At 42.2% G+C, this 19,602-nt stretch overlaps 1 protein-coding gene across 8 annotated transcripts in view; it reads left to right on the forward strand.

Moving 5' to 3' along the window:
• ARID1B (AT-rich interaction domain 1B) overlaps positions 1-19,602 on the forward strand; it is a 330,840-nt gene that overhangs the window by 93,719 nt on the left and 217,519 nt on the right. For all 8 annotated transcript variants that reach the window (XM_075413854.1, XM_075413856.1, XM_075413849.1 and 5 more), the window contains exon 4: positions 7,473-7,583. In XM_075413854.1, coding sequence (XP_075269969.1) covers positions 7,473-7,583 — 111 coding nt within the window. The remainder of the gene's footprint in view (positions 1-7,472; positions 7,584-19,602) is intronic.

Raw genomic sequence — 19,602 nt, forward strand, 5'->3', positions numbered from 1 at the left:
CCTCCCGGAGTTTTAGGAAAGACTAGTTTGGCAGGGCAGGATGCTGGATGGCACAAAAATCTGTAAGTCATCACACTAATGTGGTAGTCTTTCCCAGGTGGCTGTAAAGAATAGGATATGTAAAAACTGCCAGGGCTGCTCTTCTTGGTTTTGTTCCCCCCTCCCCCCCCCTTTTTTTTTTTAAATATAGCTTTGTCAGTGAAAGGATAGACAGGGAGAGGAAAGAGTGGGTGTAGAAAATAAAAGCGTAGTCGGACTGCCCAGCCTTGTGAGGCTTTTTAGGAAAAGTCCAAAAAGCTCTATAGACATGGGAAAACTTATGGAAATAAAATGCTTGGTTTACTTGTTATTTCTGAGTTACATTTCTCATATTACCTCTTCGGGTTCTGTCTCGTCTCTTCATTCACACTGGAATTTTACATCTGTAGAACAAAGAAACTACCTTTTTTCCCTGCAAATGAAGAACTGACAGCTGTTTATCAGGCTGTGTGATGTGCAACAGTCATGTTTTAATACGAACATCAAACTCGCCTATTTTTTTTCATGTGGCATGTTATGAGTATGAGAGAAGAAAACTAGAAGAAATGTCTTGTTTCTGATTAAATCCACTATTGATACGCTCTGTGATCCATGGAATGCTATAGGGGCGGAAAGAGAATAGCAAGATAAGGGTTTTTGAGAGTGATTTCATTTTGGAGCTCTTCCTGCATCGCTTGCTTAACGTGGCTCCTGAAGGCCATACAGATGAGACACGTGTGAAAAGGGACTTGAGCGTTTGGGAGGAGAGACCCTTCTCTCCTGTGAGGTGACTCAGATTACCCATGTGACTGGAAGCTGTGCTGTCCAAACAAACAGTGTTCTTCCTGTAAGATGGGCGAGGGTTTTGGTTTTTTTGGTTTTTTTTTTTTTTTTTTCCTGACCCTATCTGCATTTAAAATGCTTTTAGTGTATTCCACAGGGTAAAAGCTTCCGTAGCTAGGTAGTCTTGAGTTTCTAATAAGTTTCTGAGAGGTTTGGTGGACTGAACCATAATAATGTATTTGCTTACCGAAGTTAACTATCTTTTGCAACAACTGTCATCTGCTACGCGAAGTGTATTTTTTCCTTCCCCCTCCAGTGTCTCAGGACTTAACTGTCATTCTGTGATAATTGGGATCCTGAAGGGAGAAAATGGTGTTACCATTGTAGATTTTTTTTTTTTCTTAATAAGCTTAGAAAAGAGATCTAGGAAATAGTAAGTTTTAGAATGAAACTGCAGATGTCTTGGAAGGGAAGAGGTTAATAGCATTGAAGAAGAAGATGAAATGTCTTGCTGACAATGTCTGGTCTACACCCGAGGCATCCAAACTGGCAGATTTTCCAAATTTCTCCAGGTATGTGATAGGATTTTTCTCTGAGGAGTTAGGTATGATTTTTGGATGAATTAATCTCCGTTTGGAAAAGGAAAGGGCTATTTTGCTTTGGCACATCTCTGAAGCTCTTGACTCCCTCTAGTACCTGTAATGAAGGTGAAGACCGAAATTAACTTGGTAAGGCAAAGTATCATCTTTATTTCTGAGGGCACAATCCTGCCCTGGCTTGACTGTGGGGAGATGATAACTACCTGAAAAAAGAGCAGTTGCTGCTTGCCAGCCCCACTGAAGCTACAGTCAACAAACAGCATCAGCATGTTGAGGTGGAGGCCAGGCTGTTGCTGGCTGCACTTCAGGACAGCTGTTTTCCCTGTCTCTATTCAGGTTCCCATGGTGGTGGTAGGGGGTTGGCCAGGAATGATTTACATATTCTGGTTATGAGCAGTTTTATTCACTTCATCACATAAACACAGACTAGCACATTGAAGGGGATTACCAGACTGCGCTGGTAATCCACCTCTGGTGGTTAGCACTTTCTTCTTTTTTGTTCGCCTAATAGGTGCTGGGACCTACCAAACAATTTTTGTGCAGTCACCTGTTCCCTCTGTGCAGTAAGACAGTTGCTTGCTGATTTGTGCACAGTGCTTTCCAGCTGTAAGACACTAACTTCTCTTTCTTCAAGGCTTTAGAGTTTGTTTTGTTTTGTTTTTTTCCATTTCTGATTCATAAAATTCAAGACATATATATGCACTTCATCTTGACCCAGGATCTTTCTGCAGGAGCCCACCTACATCCTGCAGGACCTCCGCAGATCATCTGCCCAGGATTCAGCAAACCTCTCTGCTCTTTAGTCTTTAGTGGGTTGTTCCGCACAGGGCTGCAATCTGTTGGCTGCTTGCATTGAGACTCAGTGTTGCCCGTGACCCTGGGCATAACATTTTCTCTGAGTGCAGCCTTAGCTACGATATTCCTCTTAACAGGTTGGCTGTCGTTTATTGTCAGTTTTGTGCTGCCAGAGCGTGTATAGCCTGGGAGGTTGCATGTGGGTGTTAGGGTTGGGCTAGAAGTTGGCTGTATAGGGTTATGTCACCATTCTGGTGAGTAAATTTTTTTTTTTTAATTGTAGCTTTTTACTGCAGAAGGTAGAAAGAGAGGAAATGTGTTGGTGTGTACTCACCTACACAGAACAAACAGATACTTGGCTGAGTGATAACAAGGAATGTCCTTCTGTAGCCCCTAACACATCACTTGCCTTCTTTCTGTTCCATAGTATCCCTTTGGAGATGAGTAAAATAATCTTGTGTTGTAGGGCTGTATGCTCCTCTTGGCTGCTGCACTGGGTCCTGACTTCCATTCTCAAGTGGTCTGGGGAAAAAAAAAAAAAAGAACATTTGCTTTGAGTTTTGGTGCTTTGACATTGCTGTAGAATTCACTGCTCTCACACTTGAAGTCTTCTAAGGATCAACCAACTGAATCAAGAATGTGAGCTAAAATATTTTTTTAATGAGTTTTTCAAATTGAAATCTAGTATATTATTTTCCGTGAATTATTTTCCTTCTGTTTAACCATGATGGTACTTATCTTCCTGGGTGGTCATGTTATCCCTCTGAAATTTGCTGCAGAAGAAGTGGATGAAGCCTGAATGATATTTCTCACCCGGCCCTTCTTTAAATGTGGTTTCCCCCAAACATTGGTGTTTTCATGATGCTTTCATTTTCCCTTAAAAATAATTTAAACTATTTAATAAATAGATCTTGTCTTCCTTGGCAGAACTTAACAACAAACATGCATTTCATCTACATGGTTTCAAATATTACCAGCACTATATTCATTCAGGCTTGCAGAGAACATGTAAATATGGACAGAGTTGCTTGTTTTAAGCTGGATCCAGCTAGGCAACGAAGGCATGGCACTGGTTTGCCCTGCACGCCAGAAGGGAAAGGGTTGTTTCTCCATGGCCCACTCGGAAGCGGTGGCCGCAGCATGGCTGGCTGGGGCTGTGGTGCTGGGCTGGTGGCCGGCTGCCATGGGAGGAGGGAGGTGTCCTGCCTCACAGTGCTTATCCAACCCTTCCCGAAGCCAGCTCTGCCTAGCAATCCGCCGTAAAGCTGGGGGGAAAGGGGTTACTCTTCTGGCAAGTTTCAAGTTGCACCATTTCACAGAGTGGTCTAATAAAGACCGCTAACACAAACTGGGAGGCGTGGGGGGTGTCGAACTGCAACACTTGGGGCAGTAGAAACGAGGGGTCTTTGGCTTTCTTGCAGGCTGGTACGTTGGCTCACTTGGTTGCTTTAAACCTCAGCGTTAGTGAAATCCCGCACCAGAATTAGAGACTTTAGAAGTTCGTAAGATGAATACAGTAACAGAGAGTAAGAGGGAAGAAAATACCCTGTTTCTTCCCTTACTCCTCAGACTTGAGCTCCATGTGCCAGGGCAAGCTAAAAGTGTATGCAAACAGGAGATAAATAATAGTCCTAGCTCTGTGGATGATAACCAGTTGGTGATGGTGGTTGTTGTTGTTACAATAACCCAAATATAATAACTGTATATGGATTGATTTCTGGTTAGGTTACCCAATGCATAGTTCTTAAGCTGTGTATATGTAGGCATAGTCTTTTTTTATCTTTTTTTTTTTTTTTGGTCTACCTGCTTCACAGTATGAATATTTTGTGAAAACAGTCTAAACTTGAGCTATTTGGAGTATGAGTTTATGACTTGCTGGTTATTTGTCCCAGTGCCTTTTCTAAAATCTGATGGGGGAAACCCTGCTTTTAGTTGTTTTACAACTTTGTTGACAGTTTGTGCTATAACAGCTATGATATGATTGGGTTTGTGCCAAGTTGGTAAGTTCTGAGTGGAAACTTGTAGCCTTCTGTTTATAAAAGCCTGGATTTCTCTCTTACACACATGTTCTTCTTCTATGGGAGGAAGGATTTTCTGTGATTCATAAAAAATCATAAGTTTTGCTTTGAAAGCTGAGGTCATTGATGGATAAAATAGTAGGAGTCAAAAGAAGAAAAAAAAAACAAAACAGTTGAGGATCTCAAGAGAAGATTGAGCCCCAGTACCGATGGGGACTCCTTAGCCACGACTGCAGCACAAGGCATGGTAACGTGTTCCTCTTCGCCGTAAGTTCCCTCTGTTCAGTCTCTGATAAATCCATTCCTACGTGCTAGAAAGAAGAATGACCTTTCAAAACTGAAAGTGAGAATTGCCAATTCCATGCGTTTTTTCAGTGACGGACAATTTACCCTAATACTTCTGTCCTTATTTCTTATTTGTCTTTCAGAATCTGTTGTATCTATTCTGTAATATGCTGTATGTTAGCAGAATTTCCTAGTGCGGAACTGAAGAAAGGCAGCAGGGTTTTTATCTCCTCTGTTTTTCAGTGAAAATGATATTAAGCACTATTTTGGTTACACAGCCAACCTCTTGGTGAAATATGCTATTATTTAATCCTGATTATGTTTAGTATATAAACAGACTGTTTTTATTGGACAATGGATATGTATAAACACATAAAATTATACACACAGCCCCATGCATATTTCATCTGGGAGATTCCCGTGCCTGCAAGTTACTGAGAGCAAACTGATTCTTCACTTCTCAAGAGTCGCTTTCCAAGTTTAGAGTGATCCAAGAATCTAAATGGCTTTATGGAGAATATAAGAAAGAGTATGTGATCTCAGTCCCATTTGGAGTGCACAGGGATCCGCATCATGACAGACACGAATGTCTGCAGTATTTGTTTCCAAACCCGATCTAGAGTCGAGCAAAAATATTTGATTTTTCCACAGTTGGAAAGGAAAGCGCTATGAAAACAGTGCATTTAAAAAGACGGAGGGTGTCATGTCTGGGGATTTTAATGTGCTCTTCAATGTATGGAAAGGTATTTCATAGACAGTCTTCAAATACACAGGTAAAAGTAAATTCCATTCAACGTGCAGTATTTCTCATGAGAAGGTGTGCTGACTCCTCTATCTCTTGCTCCGGTCCCCCTGGAAATTTCAGTAGGAAGCAAGGTCAAAATTTTGCAAACGTGGGAAGAACCATGCTTGGTACTTTGTAAGGAATTAATGGCGCTTGATTTTTTCAAAATACGAAACATGTTTTGCTTCCCAGCAAAATCCTGTAGTGTCTTGTTTGGAAAAAGGAACAATTGTGTTTCTAAAATGACATCTACTAAATTGAATATTCCATTTATACTTTTTCACCACTCTTGGTATTTCTGGGTGTTTTTTGTTGCTGTTGTTTTAACAAGTGGTTCTTATTTGGTGTGTTTTTTTTAAGAATTAGGAGGAAGAGAGTCGAACGCTGAACTGGCGGTTGAAATCTGGGGTTGCTGGGTTTGTTGTGGATGCCCACACAGTGGCAGCCCCCAGCACGCGTGTGCGTGACTCTGTGTGTGCGCGCGCGCACGCGTTTGTAACTAAAAAGGAAAGCAGAGGTTTGCTCATTTGTTTGCCTATTGTGAAGCTGTCCTGCACCTTTCTGCTCCTTTGTACTGGGGTGAAGGCTGCTGAATGGAGGCCTTGTGCCATTTGTTGATTTTAAACCTCGCTGTTAATCCACAGGAACCTGCTGGTGTGCGCAGCAGGAGAGCTGTGTGACAAGTGGAAATCTGGGCGGGGGGGAGCGCGGGGGGTCACAGGGGATAATAATCATTCAGCCATCAGCCTTTGTCACCCTTAAGCCTAATTGTTACCCTCTGCTGGTAACCACATTGAAGTGCTGGCCTTTTAAGTGTTTCTTGATTTTACTTGGCACGGGCTTACAGATAGGACCGTTTATTGCCGGGTTTACATCGTATCAGGTTTGCTGGTGTTTGTTTTATTAGCCCTGCTGAATCTTTTGCGTCCCTTCAAATAATTCGGGGGAGTCCAAAGCAATGGAAGGGGCCGAGTGGAAACAGTGTGGTGGTTAACAGATTCCCCTCTGTCAGGAGCAGGGCTAAAAACAGAGCCGGGAAGCTCTCCCGCTCTGCATGGACGCTCGGCTGTCTGGACAGCAGCGAGGTGATGCTCGGGCTGCGGTGGGCTGGGGCCGCGGGCAGCCTCCTCGGCCCCTTTGCCCCAGGGACGCTTGTGGGCTCCCGGGTACGTCTCTGCGCTGGAGGTGTGCGGGTGGCCGAAGCCAAGTGGGCTGGTCGTAAACTCGGGAGGGGGAGAGGAGAATTACTCCATTTAGAAACAACAAAGAAAAACCTCTAAGGTGCGCTATAAATTCTAGCAGTCGGGAACTGGTTCTCCATCTTTCCCTGCCAGCTACACGTGCTGAAGTCGGTGTTGTGCTTTGTGTTGTTTTCCTTGAAGAAGTTGGTGTAGAAGCTGCTGTAGAAGCTGAAATGGAGCTCAATTTAGAGCTTTGCAATGGGCAAGTGTCTGTATGCGTGAAGTAAGTCTGTGTCATGGGATGGGGGATGACGGAGGGGAGGTTGTTTCGTTGCTCCCCCTGTCCTGTGTGGTGGGTGTTGTGTTGGGCCATTACCCAAGGCTGCTTGGGCTTGCACGGGAAGGAAAATCCCCAGCTTGCTGGTACGGGCTTTGGAGCTACTTTTGATGAAATACACTTTCCTTCTAATCCCTCGGACAGAAGGTGCCTCCAGCAGATGCACCCAATGCGTTTTGTGCCACAACCTGATAGGCAGCGTTTGAAAGTTGTGCCGGTAGTAGCAATGGTAAATCCAGGGTTGTTACAGGAGTCTGATTACGTAGCGTGATTACAATCTTACTTTCAAGTCAGTCTTCCACCTGGCTCAGTACTTCATCAAAAGGCTTGAGCATACATCTCAGAGTAGGTCAATGTTCTGACCACTTTGTGCTTCACCATAAAAGGGGGTCGTTTAGCAGGTGTGGTTTTGTGTGTTCCCCGTGTTCCAGCGGTATGATTCCCTGCTGTTTGTCAGCATGTTGCTCTGCTCCTTGGCTTTCTTTCTGAACAGTACAGGTCACAGCGGTACCGGTGTGGGCTTGATACTTCCATTGAGAAGGTTTAACTAGTAAAAACTTCTGATCAAAAAAACGATCAGCACTCAGCTGTTGCATTTTCACCCATCTGTGATGCAGATTTAATTGTAATTACTGAGTCAGGTTAATAATTCTGTTACAACTGTTGTTGCAGGACATGTCTCAGGAAGGCTATGGAACCAGATCTCAACCCCCTATGGCCCCAGGGAAGCCTAACCATGAAGACTTGAATCTAATTCAGCAAGAAAGACCATCGAGCTTACCAGTAAGAAACTAATGCTTGTTACAGTATTTTAAAATGAAAGCACTTAACGCAGGATTGCATTGCATCTGAGTGGATAAGAAATGCTGAAAGAAGAAATATTAAACAAGATTGATCACAAGCAGTTTTTCAAAATACGGTGAGGACAGCTTGTATATGAGTGGACTGAGTTTAGGCTTGTTCTGGTTCAAAATAGCAATATTTGTGCCCATGCATGTTTTGTGCTTGTGCACATGTGTATTTGTATAGAGGAAATGGATTGATTTTTTTTTTTTAGCTTTAGGAATTCCATACTTGCACAAAACAATCTGGTGAGGAAGAGGCTTTTCTTTGTGCCCTTTTCAAAGGATTTCAGTAGATTCTGGTTTAGAATACTGATGCCAAGAGTTATTTGTTCCAAACCCGGAGCATCAATAATGAGTTTGACGTGTTAATTCTGCTACTGTCCATTTCTACAGAAATGTAGAAGTGGGAATGATAGTGATACTTTGTCTATGCTGATGTTTTGGTTAGGAGATTATTTTGGACTAACATTTCTTAGTTTTTCTGAGCTCTGTGCATTGTGCCGTGGGGGAAACAGCACAAATTAGTACGCTTTGCAAAGACACTGCAGCTACTTCCAGTTTTGAAGGTCATATTTCACCATGGTGGACAAAGTATTCCTTGGCCTTGTCTCTCTGTGCTTCTCGTAGTTTGGAGATTTTCTTGTTTGTTGGTAGTAAAACAGCATGAATTTAAACCACCTAGAATATGTTCAGCTTAAATGATGAGAACTGTTTATAGACCTCTGGCTTGGAATAATATACCATAAACATACAGGGTATTTCCTGCAGTTCACTGGGTATGCATTCATTTCCAGTTAGCAGAGGGATCTCTCTGAAGAGTTTATGTTGTCAAGACACCAAATGTATCTGTAAAATCTGGTAGTACATTGTACGTCTGGTACATGGCACTATTGTCAGCCCCTAAAAACAGGGCAGTGAACATCTTCATAGCATTTTAAAGTTACGTCTTTGGTACCTAGGAGAGTATACGCGCCACAAATTCTTTACATGACATTTGAGAGGTGTATGTCTCAGGAGACGCTATGGAAACTGGTGTGAGAAGAGATATCCATTTGCTTTGAACTAGTATTAATTTGACAGTTTTTCAGGAAACGTTTTTTAAAACGTTCTCTGAATAGGTCTCAAAAATGAATGCTGGCAATTGCCTTAAAAATAGTAGCTACTGTGAACATTGAACTGTTTTGGCAACAGCTACCTACTTTAAAAAGCAGTGATACTAAAAGGGACTTTTTACCTCCCAGTTTTTAATGAACAGCATTTGTTAGAGTAAAGAGAAGTAAAGTTATTTATCAGCTAATGTTCTACTAATTTGCCTGTGGTTTTTCTTAAATAATTGTCCTACTTTTAATCTATGCTCTGTCCTAACTCCATCATGATGATACCTAAGCAGAGTATTGGTTATTATCTGTGTCCCTGAGTGTTTGGTATATTTAGTAGCTCATTATTATTCTAGGTATGAGTAAGCTGGTAGTATTAACAGTAAATGTTAACCATTTTGGCCACACTGCTTGAACTCTAAGTTGGTCCTAAGCTGTTATTGAGACACTTGCTTACTGAAAAGCTTTGATACCTAACTAGAGAGCACTTCAAATACTCAAAACCCCTGCTGTTTGGATATGGAAGAAAATGGGAGATATTACCATTTTGTACTTTGTTTTGGTTTGAGGTTTTTTGTTTTGCTTTTCAAATTTTCAAAATTGTTTTTCAAATTTAAAAACAACTGCAACCTTTTGTATGTGGCCACAATGCTTTTTTTGGTCATGTGAATAAACTCCCCATCATCTTACATCCAAGGAATATGTCTTAGAAATTAGGAACAATCCTTACATTTAAAGTATGGTGAACACGTTAAATGCTTTAATATAACTCTATTTGAGATATGGATGGTTTGACCATAGAAACATATTTTTCTTTTTTTTCCCCTGGGGCAAGTGTTTTCTGTATTCAGTTTTGGACTACTTGTGAAAACCTGTGATCACTGTCCCTTGTTTAGTATTTCTAGTTATAGTGTCATTTTGGGATGCTAAATATGGCTTCTTAAGCTTGTTTTCAAGATAATGCTGTTCTTGAGGGCAGTCAGTAAGTCTTTGTACAGTGAAGCTTGAAATGATAGCAGTGGTGTTACGCTTTTAATAAAATTTTGTTATGTTTTTTTCGTGGTATTCTGGTATTTATACAATTTGCCCGTTATCTTTTTATTTCTTAAGGGCATTGTGTAAGATCACAGCAGCTACATAGCAAGCTTATACAAGTGTCTAAAAACAACAAAAGAGATGTAATGCTAAGTGGTGAATGGTGTTCTCTGATGTGACTTTGAAAAAAGAGTTTCCCTTTGATGGAAAGGGATGAAGAGGAGCTGGCCACTTTCTGCGGCACTGAATGCTGGCTTGTGTCATCCTTTGGGGGAGTTTTTTCAGCAGGTTTGTGTCACAGTGAGCACTGCTAAACAGCTCAATAGTTGTTCCATTTCCTTCACACGTTGTATATAAAAGTCCTGGCATGAATGTTCCCATAAAGTTCAAAGTGGACAAATTTGTAATGTGGGTTGGTAACAAATGGCTACAAACAAAATATGGCTTTATTAGCTACTTCTAATGGCCTGTCAGTTTCTATACAATGCTTGCTTTCCTCCTCCAAACTGCTCTGGTATCTGGAGGGTTTGACCTGTGGGTCTCTGGCCATGTGGAGTCACTGAGAGCCCAAATGAAAAGTTATACAGAATAGTGCTCCGAGCACTTTTGTTGGGGTCACAATTAGAAGGAAATCTCAAGCTTTTGAGAAAACATGGGAGTCAGGTACTCTGTGAAGGAAAGGAAGTCATAAACAGAAACTGTTCCCTATTAGAGCGGAGGAAGAAAGGGGGAGAGGCCTGAACGAAATTGTCTGGAGAACAGCTACTACAGAGTGTATTTATTGAGACTTAAGGGATAATAGCAAAATACGTATTTCTGCTATTGTGAGCAAGCTAGAGCAGACTTACGGGAAAAAGCTTTCAAGTGATGTATCTGCAAATTTGTAGTTGCAGTAAAGGAGCTTTTGTCAGCAGTAGGCTGTGTGTGTCTATGAAGATGAATCCTTTATTTTGTCTTTAATGAGTAATTTTGTAAATGTTCACGTTGGATTGTGTTGGTAGAACGAAGAGCAGAAAACTTAAATGAATTTGATTTTTTATTGGCATGAGTATGAAAGTAATTTCAGATAGGCATTGGTGTTTTTGCTATTATTTTGTTTTGTGTTAATAAGGTCCTTTTTTGCCCAGTGTCAGGTGTGCTTGCTTGAGGTGTGGGGTCAAATGGCCTACCCAAGGTTGCCATGCGTTTGAAAGACAACGACCTGTTGGAACGGGTCCAGAGAAGGGCCCCAAAAATGTTCGGAGGGGTAGAACACCTCTCCTGTGAGGAGAGGCTGAGAGAGTTGGGGCTGTTCAGCCTGGAGAAGAGAAGGCTGCGGGGAGACCTTATTGCAGCCTTCCAGTACCTGAAGAGGGCCTGCAAGAAAGCTGGTGAGGGACCTTTACAAGGGCATGGAGTGACGGGAGAAGGGTAGTGGCTTCAAACTGAAAGAGGGTAGATTTAGATTAGATATAAGGAAGAAATTCTTCACTATGAGGGTGGTGAGGCACTGGAACAGGTTGCCCAGAGAAGCTGTGGCTGCCCCCTCCCTGGCAGCATTCAAGGCCAGGCTGGATGGGGCTTTGGGCAGCCTGGTCTAGTGGAAGGTGTCCCTGCTCATGGCAGGGGGGCTGAAACTGTAAGGTTGAACCTGTAAGGTCTCTTCCAACCCAGACCATTCTACAATTATGTGATCTTGCCGGAAGGCTCTAAGATGCTGTCATCCTGTCAGCTGAGACATGGTGGCACAGGAGATTCCAGTGTTCACAGCTGGGCCTTGCAGCAGTTGCAGAGCCCCAAACAAGCAGAAGACAGTTCACTACTTTCTGGAGGCATGTGGGAGGGTGGGCTTGTGGCGGCCCTCAGCTACATCGGTGCAAACTGTAGAAAAATCGTGGCCTTGGTCTTGTAACTTAGCTCAGGTTCATCTTGTGTTTACTGGAGGTCATGCAGTGTTGAAGGGGGAAGGCTGTATCTGGAGTTGAGAGAATCAGTGCTTTACTAAGTCACTTAGAATTCTGATCTCGTGGATTAATTCTATGACATCACTTATTCACTGGGTCTTTTCATGGAGGCAATTTCTATGCAGAACAAAATAATAGCCGGCAATGGAGGTAGAATGCCACTTCTGTCCTGTGCAGTGCTGTGACCTGAGAAGTTTGATTGTGGTTCTACAACGTCTATAGTTGTATGAGCTTTGGTGTCAGGTGGGTCTCAAATAATACATACTGTTGCTTGGACAGATAAACTTTTTAAGATGTCAGTTGCCTTGTTTCATTATGCTTGGTACTGTGGAAAACAGTACATCAGCAATCCCTTCCTGATTTTATTAACCACTTCACAGTTCTGTTTTATCTCGTTTTAATGAGCCTCTCAAGGATATTTGAAGTGCTGGACAGTCATTCCTCTGTCAAGACACCTTTTTCATTGTAGAAGGAGGGTACTAAATTAGATTTCAGAGGACTTGAGAACTCGTAGTGAACTAAATGCAAGGCTAGATATACTTGGCTCATGGAACAACATCATTTCAGATGCATCTTGATAGATGCAGGCTGTGAGGAAAATACATGGGATGGTTTGGGAATCCACCTTCTCCATCTCACTTCTAGAATATGAAGTAGCTTGGAACATCATCTCGAGCAACAGCGCTCCCTGAACAAATGCCTTTAATGGCTGAAGTCTTAATAGGCCAGGAAAAGAGTTTCCAGCATTATTTGAGAAACTGTGGTTGAGAGTTAGCAGGAGATACCTCTTCTTTTCTCAGAGGTTAAACTACTGGGACAAGGGACTCCGGTGACTTTTGTACACAGCTTAGTCCAGTAAACCCTCATCATGATCAGGGTTGTGGGCACTACCATAATGTAAATATTAGTTCCCACTGTAGCCCCTCTGGTAAGGATAAATCAGTACTGAAGTAGACCTAGTGCAGCAGCCTTTTTTTTGTTTTGTTTTGTTTTTTTAACTTGTTGGATTCTTTGCAGGTATGCAAATTAGAAAGCTTAATCTAAATGGAAGTGATGTTTTTAAAATCCAGAATATTGCATTTGACTTGAGAAAGACTCGGGGGGTGAAATCCATAAATGGATTCTTGGTAATTCTTGGGAGGCAAATACAGCTGCCAGTTGATAGATGCATGTGTAGTGCATGGTAGCAATGCTGTCCTGTAGTTATTCGCTTCTATTCATGTCTTCATCTGAAAATAACTGTTTGGGAGTCTGTTAAAACCATGAACGAGAAGGAAATTTGAGTATGTAATACTTGTGAATTAAATTTTCCATTGTTTTTACATCAAGTAGGATAAGACTGGTATGCCTCTTTCCCACTTTCTTTTTTCTGCAATGTTGTAAAATAACTGAATGATCTTGTTTTCCTTTGTTTGGGTCAAGAAATTTTAGCTGAAAATTGTTACTCTGTGGAAGAAGATTATTGACTCAACAAGCCTTCAATTTTCAGTGAATAACACTCCCACCCTCTAGCTTCAGGAACATGTGGTGCATGCATTCTATTTTAAAGTACAGACTGTAATTTAAAACTGAGGCAGTTTGATGCCCCACTGAACTTTGTTTAAGCCTGGAATAAAAGGAAAAAAGCTTCAAGTTGCAAAGAAGTGACTAAGCTTTCTCAAAGGCTTTTCTTAGCCATTATGCACAGAGTTGGAAAAAGCTGCTGTTTTTTCCAAGTCATTTTAATTCTAGAACAAGTGCAGTTGCTAACTTGGGTTTTTTTTTCCTCCTTCTCGCCATTCCATGTAATAAACCTGTAGTTAGAACAAGTTTCGTACAAGACGTATGTGTAGAGCTATCAAGTATATGTATTTCAGCGTGTTTCTGAGGTGCAGAACATGCGCCATTGTTGGTGCTGGTGTGCATACATGGTCTGTACATGCCTCCTGTTTGTGTCCTGCTGTCGGTGGTGAAATCATGGGTCAAATCCCATGCAAGCCACCGCAGCGCCATTGAAGTTGGTGATGTTGTCAGGGGGATGAATTTACGCTTTGTGTGTGTGTCGTTGAAAATCTTGGTCCGCTCAGTGTCCCTGCATGTTTTGCCTTTTACTTCAGCGGAGCCAGGATTTCATGTAGGTGATCAGACTGATTCGTTGTCTGAGAGTCGACTTGTACATTCAGTTTAAGTCCTGGTTTTGGTGAAAAGTACAATTAAAGTAGTGCAGAGCAGCCCTGGGCGTATGTTGTCCATGTAGGGTTAAACTGAAGCATGGAAACCAAAATTGCTGGCTCTTGAATGAAGTATTCTTGGTGTTAAGATTTGTAATATGAAGAGAAGGTCCTGTTGTTACTCATTTGTGTTTTCTGCTTTACAGGATTACTTGGTCTTGCTTGATAGATTGATTGTATTTGTTTAAAAAACACTGTTAGGTTGTTATTGAAGTACAAAAAGTAATTTCACTAAGTACTGTAAAAAGGATACTTGGCTATTCTGTCACCTTTTCCATTTTCAAAATACTTTAGCTTTACAATGTTTACAATATCCCTGTAATAACAAAATTACTAATTTAGCATCTAAGAAAATTTCCAAATGCAAAAAGAAATGTTTAGTCTGACCTCTACATGAATCTTAGATGGGAAGCCTGCTAAGGGATTGTAGATCCCAGTAGTGGTTAAGGTTGCAAAAACTTGTGTTTAAATAGGCCAATGCTGTCCTAAGTGGAACATTATAAAGTATTAGTAGCTTTTTTCCTGCAATGTTTTTTGAAGCCATGAGGAGTTGTGTTAATGTACTTTATACCTCCAAATCCCAGGACAGTATTGGTGTCGATTAAAGAACTCAAAGAATTAAACTCAAGATTTAATTTAGGTGGTTGAAGCATTTATTTTTTTTTTGTTCCCCTCCAGTTGTTCCCTGCCCCAGAGGCTGCTGCCCGCATAGCCGAGGCGATCAAACTGTGCTTGTGGTGATAGCCCCTGAGCCTCCCAGGCTTGCAGTTTGAAATGAGGCAGGCTGAAAGCCCCCAAGGTTACTTTAATATGCGAGGATGTAAACTGTAGTAGTGCGGGTGCCCCTGCACCCGTGGCTCAGATGTACCTGCTGCAGGGGCAGGACCTGCACTACCTGTCCTTTTAATCTGCCTAAACTTCCAAGTCGATGCCTTTAGGTTCTGCATTTGGTAATCTAACTCTGAAACAATAGGAGTTTTTGGATTTGGGGATTATTTTTATTTTTTGAACATTTTTACACAATGTGTGTGCATACATATAATGTGTATAAAAGCATGTATGTCTTATCTGCTTGGTTATTTGTAAACTTTGAGTTGACAGCATACTATAAATTCCAAAGCTTAATATATTCACTGGTGCATGTCTTTGTTCATGCCTGTGTGAACACTGGGATTACGATGCAGAAAGTAAGACAAAAGAGTATTACTCACTTAAATACCATTTCAGGAAGTACCTGAGACACTGTAAATATTTTTTCTTTCTTTTATTTTTACCACAAGTATTCTTGTAAGATAGGAACTTTTTTTTCCAGAATGACTCCTTTACTTGTGCTCGCCAGCCGTTGTGAAGTGTGACCTCAGCTTCGTAACCTTGACTAAACACAGTAACTCATTTTGACCGGCAACATCTGAAGCCTAGCAGTAGATGCCTTTTCTTTTCCTCCTACCATCCATTCCTGTTTGCTGGGAATGTGTTGGCTTCTGGTGCTATTGTTGCAGCTTTCATGTTTAAAAAAAAAAAAGGGGGGGGGGGGGGGGGGAAAGTTACTGGTCTTTGATGTGAAGCTCACTTCTGAGCGGTGCTGGTCAGCTTGCTGTTTCTGCCTAAGCAGATGTTTGTGCAGTCACGGTCAATAGTGTTAAGATTAGGCCAGGTTTCACAGTGCTTTGTCTGATTGTTTATGGTGTATCCGTAATTGCTGGGGATTTTAGGTACCATCATAGCGCAAGTCAGAAGTGTTTGTAATGTATTATTTGTTTCGTAGTACTATGTTGGAATCCCAATGAAGTCAGTCCTGTAGCATGTGAAACTATTCAAGTTTTGCTTTATTTTTTTGAGGTTTGAAACAGGTTTTTAAATTTCTCTCAAATGTGTTTTCTTGAAACCTAGTGTCTTGTAATGCTTAAGCCTCTGAAGCCTTCCTTCCTTTGCTGGAGCCACACATCTTGGATTCACTGTGAAGTCTTCCCTTGAAGACAGCGATTCATGGTGGCTTTTTATAGAATCTGTGCTATATTGTGCTGCATGTGAGAGGTGCTTCTGAAGTGTATTACATGTAAATAGGCTTCCAGTATCAATTTACCTTTAAAGAAAAGTGTATATATACACTCACTCCAAACGAGGAGAGTTTCCGCATTTGTCTTTGGAAGGCACTGTACTTTAACTCACTGCGTCAGTTTTCCGTAACGTCATGCAGATTGTTCTGTGCCATTTCCCACACAATTCCAAACAGGGTTCTGCTCCCACAGGACTTTATAAAGAGGGTCCTGTTTGAATCGGCAATGTAATTTCGGGGGGTGAAGCATCATAGTGTGTCAAAATCAAGATAGAAAAGCTGGTAACATCGGGAGAAGGCTACTTTCGGTTCCCCGTGTTGAGGCTTTTGATCTCTTTCCTTCCATGCAAACAATTGCAGGTGACCTTTTTAATCATCTCAACCTGTGAAATGAGACTTATTGTGTTAAATTAGAATGAGGACCTGAATTTTGAGGCACATTTGAATAATTGCGTTAGTATAGGAAAATATGCCATTCTGGATCATTTACTTCACATCATAGTTAAGTGGCATGAATTTATAACAATGTATGGTGGGTGGGGTTTTTTTCCCTTCGAGGCGGAAATTCACTTAATAGTCTATCTTCCATTATCATTTTGGGAAGTAATATGAACATAAGCATACATGAGAGTTTGTATTTATATGTTTGCATGTAATAATACATTATGCATCAGTAAGCTTTAGTAAGGTTTGCTGAATACACAATAATGGACCTAGTTAAGAGAACAAAGCTTGCTTCACACCGTAGCATAAGATGTACATTCACGTGTACATTTATAGTATGATGAGTTTTGGCAATGTGTTTTGCACAAGAGGTAATGAAAAATCTAGAACATTATTTTTTGTTTCTTAAACTGAGAACTATACAAATGGCTAGTGCTTGTTTTTGAAAAGTATAGAAATAAAGGAACTGGATCTGAGATTTTTAGACTCCCTTGTTAAAATAACTTGGCAACATTGTATAGGTAGGTAAAATGGTGTCTGGATTGCGTACAGACATTGGCCCTAGCAAACTAATTCATTATGGCCTGGGATGAAACTTATTGCAAACTGTTATCTTTTGATTTTAGACTTTTATAGTGAACGGAAGGCCTTACCAGTTTTTCGTATGATACTGCAGTGGAGATGGAAGAAAAACTCCATATTATCTGTTTTGCTTATTTAATTTACAGACCATGTCAAGATTTTAATAATAGGGCTTAATGAAAGCTTCATAAAAACCTAATTTTTTCCATCCTGTTTATTGTATCATTAGACGCCTACATGAAAGTAGGAGAAAAATAAAGTTGTTTAGTGCAATTTTCAGCACAGTTCTTCAAGATTTATTGAAACAAGGCTGTAAAATTTTAGAATCTGTGTTTGTTTTTTTTTTTTTAATAAGTAACATCTCATAGCTGTGGGTTCATTTGGATTCTGTCATAGTCCATTTTCTCTCCATCTTCATTCCTTTCCTTTGTTTTGTTTGTGCCTTTAAAGAAGACTTAGGAAGACTGTATATACACAGTACTGGTGTTTTTAAATGACTGCTGATTCTTCCTGCATGGCTTGTTAGACATTTTGCCCCATTGGAAATCACACTAACAGCCTTTTTGTTCCTGTTCTGAGGTATGACTAAGTACAAGAATTTTTTTGGCTCTGGAAGTCTTCGGCTGCTTCTGGCCAGAGGGTCATTCCAGCACCTAGACCGCAGCGTGGTGCGAGAGGGGCCACTTGGGCTGCCTGCAGAGTTGCCTTTCTCTTCTGCAAAGGAACAGAGGTCAGATATCAGGCCCTATGAAATGCTGAGAAACGTACCCATGCACATCCTCACATATACATGCAGACGTTTTAGTTCTATAATTTTTGCTGGTTAGAACCAGTGATTTCCAGTTCCTGCTTTTTAATGCCTGTGTTTGCAGAAGCACAGGTCAGACTGAAGTCAATCCTGTAAATCCTTTACCTTATTTTTGCCAGAAAAACAAACTTTCCCCTCCTGTATAATAATTTTGATCACTTGACCTCCATTGCCATGGAGATGTGATCAGAGGGCTATAGTTATGTAGCCACGCAGGCTGAGAACTACCATTTGTCACTTAAAATGTGCAGTGAAACTACAGATTTGAAGAGTCATTAAAGGACCTATAGACTGACACGTTTTTCCCTCACTGCCCACATCCATTAAAAATGTAACTTGGAAACAAAATGTGATCAGCTATGCAAAGGGTTTTAAAAAAAATGTTTATTTAAAAGAAAAAAACAACAAAAGCCAACCTTCTTTAGTCTTTAACTTTTAAAATCATTACTTTTCCAGCAGTGTAAGACATTCTGTATACCCTTCTATGCATATTTGAGTTTCTCACAGACTCCTGATCCGTGCAAACTTAGTTTAGACGGCACGGACTCCGTTTTGTCGAAAGCTGAATTTTGTAGCCCACGGAACTCACGCATTTGGGATTAAACAAGCGCCGATGGGGTAGCTGATGCTCCTCCAGGTTCAGCGTGGGGCTGATGGCTTTTTCGCAGCTCCTGTCTCCTCTCCAAGGGGTTCACAGGGTAACGCAGCTGTAGTAAACCGAGAGGGAGTATGTTACTTCTGCCTTGGTTTCAGCACAGCGCTGCGATGCTGTGGGGAACATGGCACCTGGGAGGAGAACTGCGCTCCCTCCCGAAGACTCGGTGGAGCGGATTTAGAGAGCGAAACGCATCCGAGCTTGAAGTCGCTCCTTCCTGGGCAGCGCGCCGGGGGAGTGCTAGACCAGGAGGCCCGCTCCATAGGTTGATTTCTAAGGGGGTATTTTTGTCATGCTTAATAAGGGCGTATTGGTGATGGGACAACAGCGTATGAGCTAAGTTAACGTCTGTTTTTTCTGCGCTGCTATCACTCTGTATTGCCGGTATCCACGCAGTGGCGAAGCTCGCTTTCCGGGCCCTGCCCTGGGAGGGTTTTCTCCACTGAACCCATCTTGCAGGCGCCCCTGCTCTCTTCGCGTCGGACGAAAAAGTGAAAACGACTTTTTGTTGTTGAGGTTGGAACGACGCCATAAAACGAAAAGCGTCCTGGTTTAGCGAGCTCGGGTTCTCCCCTCCTCCTGGCCGGGCCGAGGGGCTCGGCCTCCCCGAGGAAGGAGGGGGGAGCAGCGGGCCCGGCCCCCGCCGCCCTCCCCCGCCGAAGATGAGCGCCGGGCCCCTGCTGCCGGGCGCGGAGCGGGCAGGGCCCCGCGCCCTCCCTCCGGCCGGGGCCGGTCGGGCGGCGGTTCAGGCCGCCTCCACACCGTCCTGGGCATTCGTATAATTGATCGTCAGCTGCCGCCGCCCGGGCAGAGAGCTCCCACCGCTCCCTCTGGCTGCTGCGGGGCTGAAATTACATCTTTGTCTTTGAAGTCGGGCGCACTGTTAGCGTCGCCATGGCGACGGGGCGGGTAATGGCCTCCGCCGAGCGGCGGCTGGCGTTTAGCGCCGAGCGCGGCCCTGCGCAAGGCCTCGCTCTCCGGAGCGGTGTCTGAACTGTCCCCTCTTAGAAAATGTTTAAAATCGCTTTTGCACGTGGCCTGACCAGATTAATAGTCATGGTTTATTTCGTCTTAACTGCAAGGATAAAAGCGTTATTCCATTAAACGGGTAGCTTCCCCCCCACCCC

Source organism: Opisthocomus hoazin, chromosome 2 (assembly GCF_030867145.1).
Source record: "Opisthocomus hoazin isolate bOpiHoa1 chromosome 2, bOpiHoa1.hap1, whole genome shotgun sequence".
Taxonomy (NCBI): Eukaryota; Metazoa; Chordata; class Aves; order Opisthocomiformes; family Opisthocomidae; genus Opisthocomus; species Opisthocomus hoazin.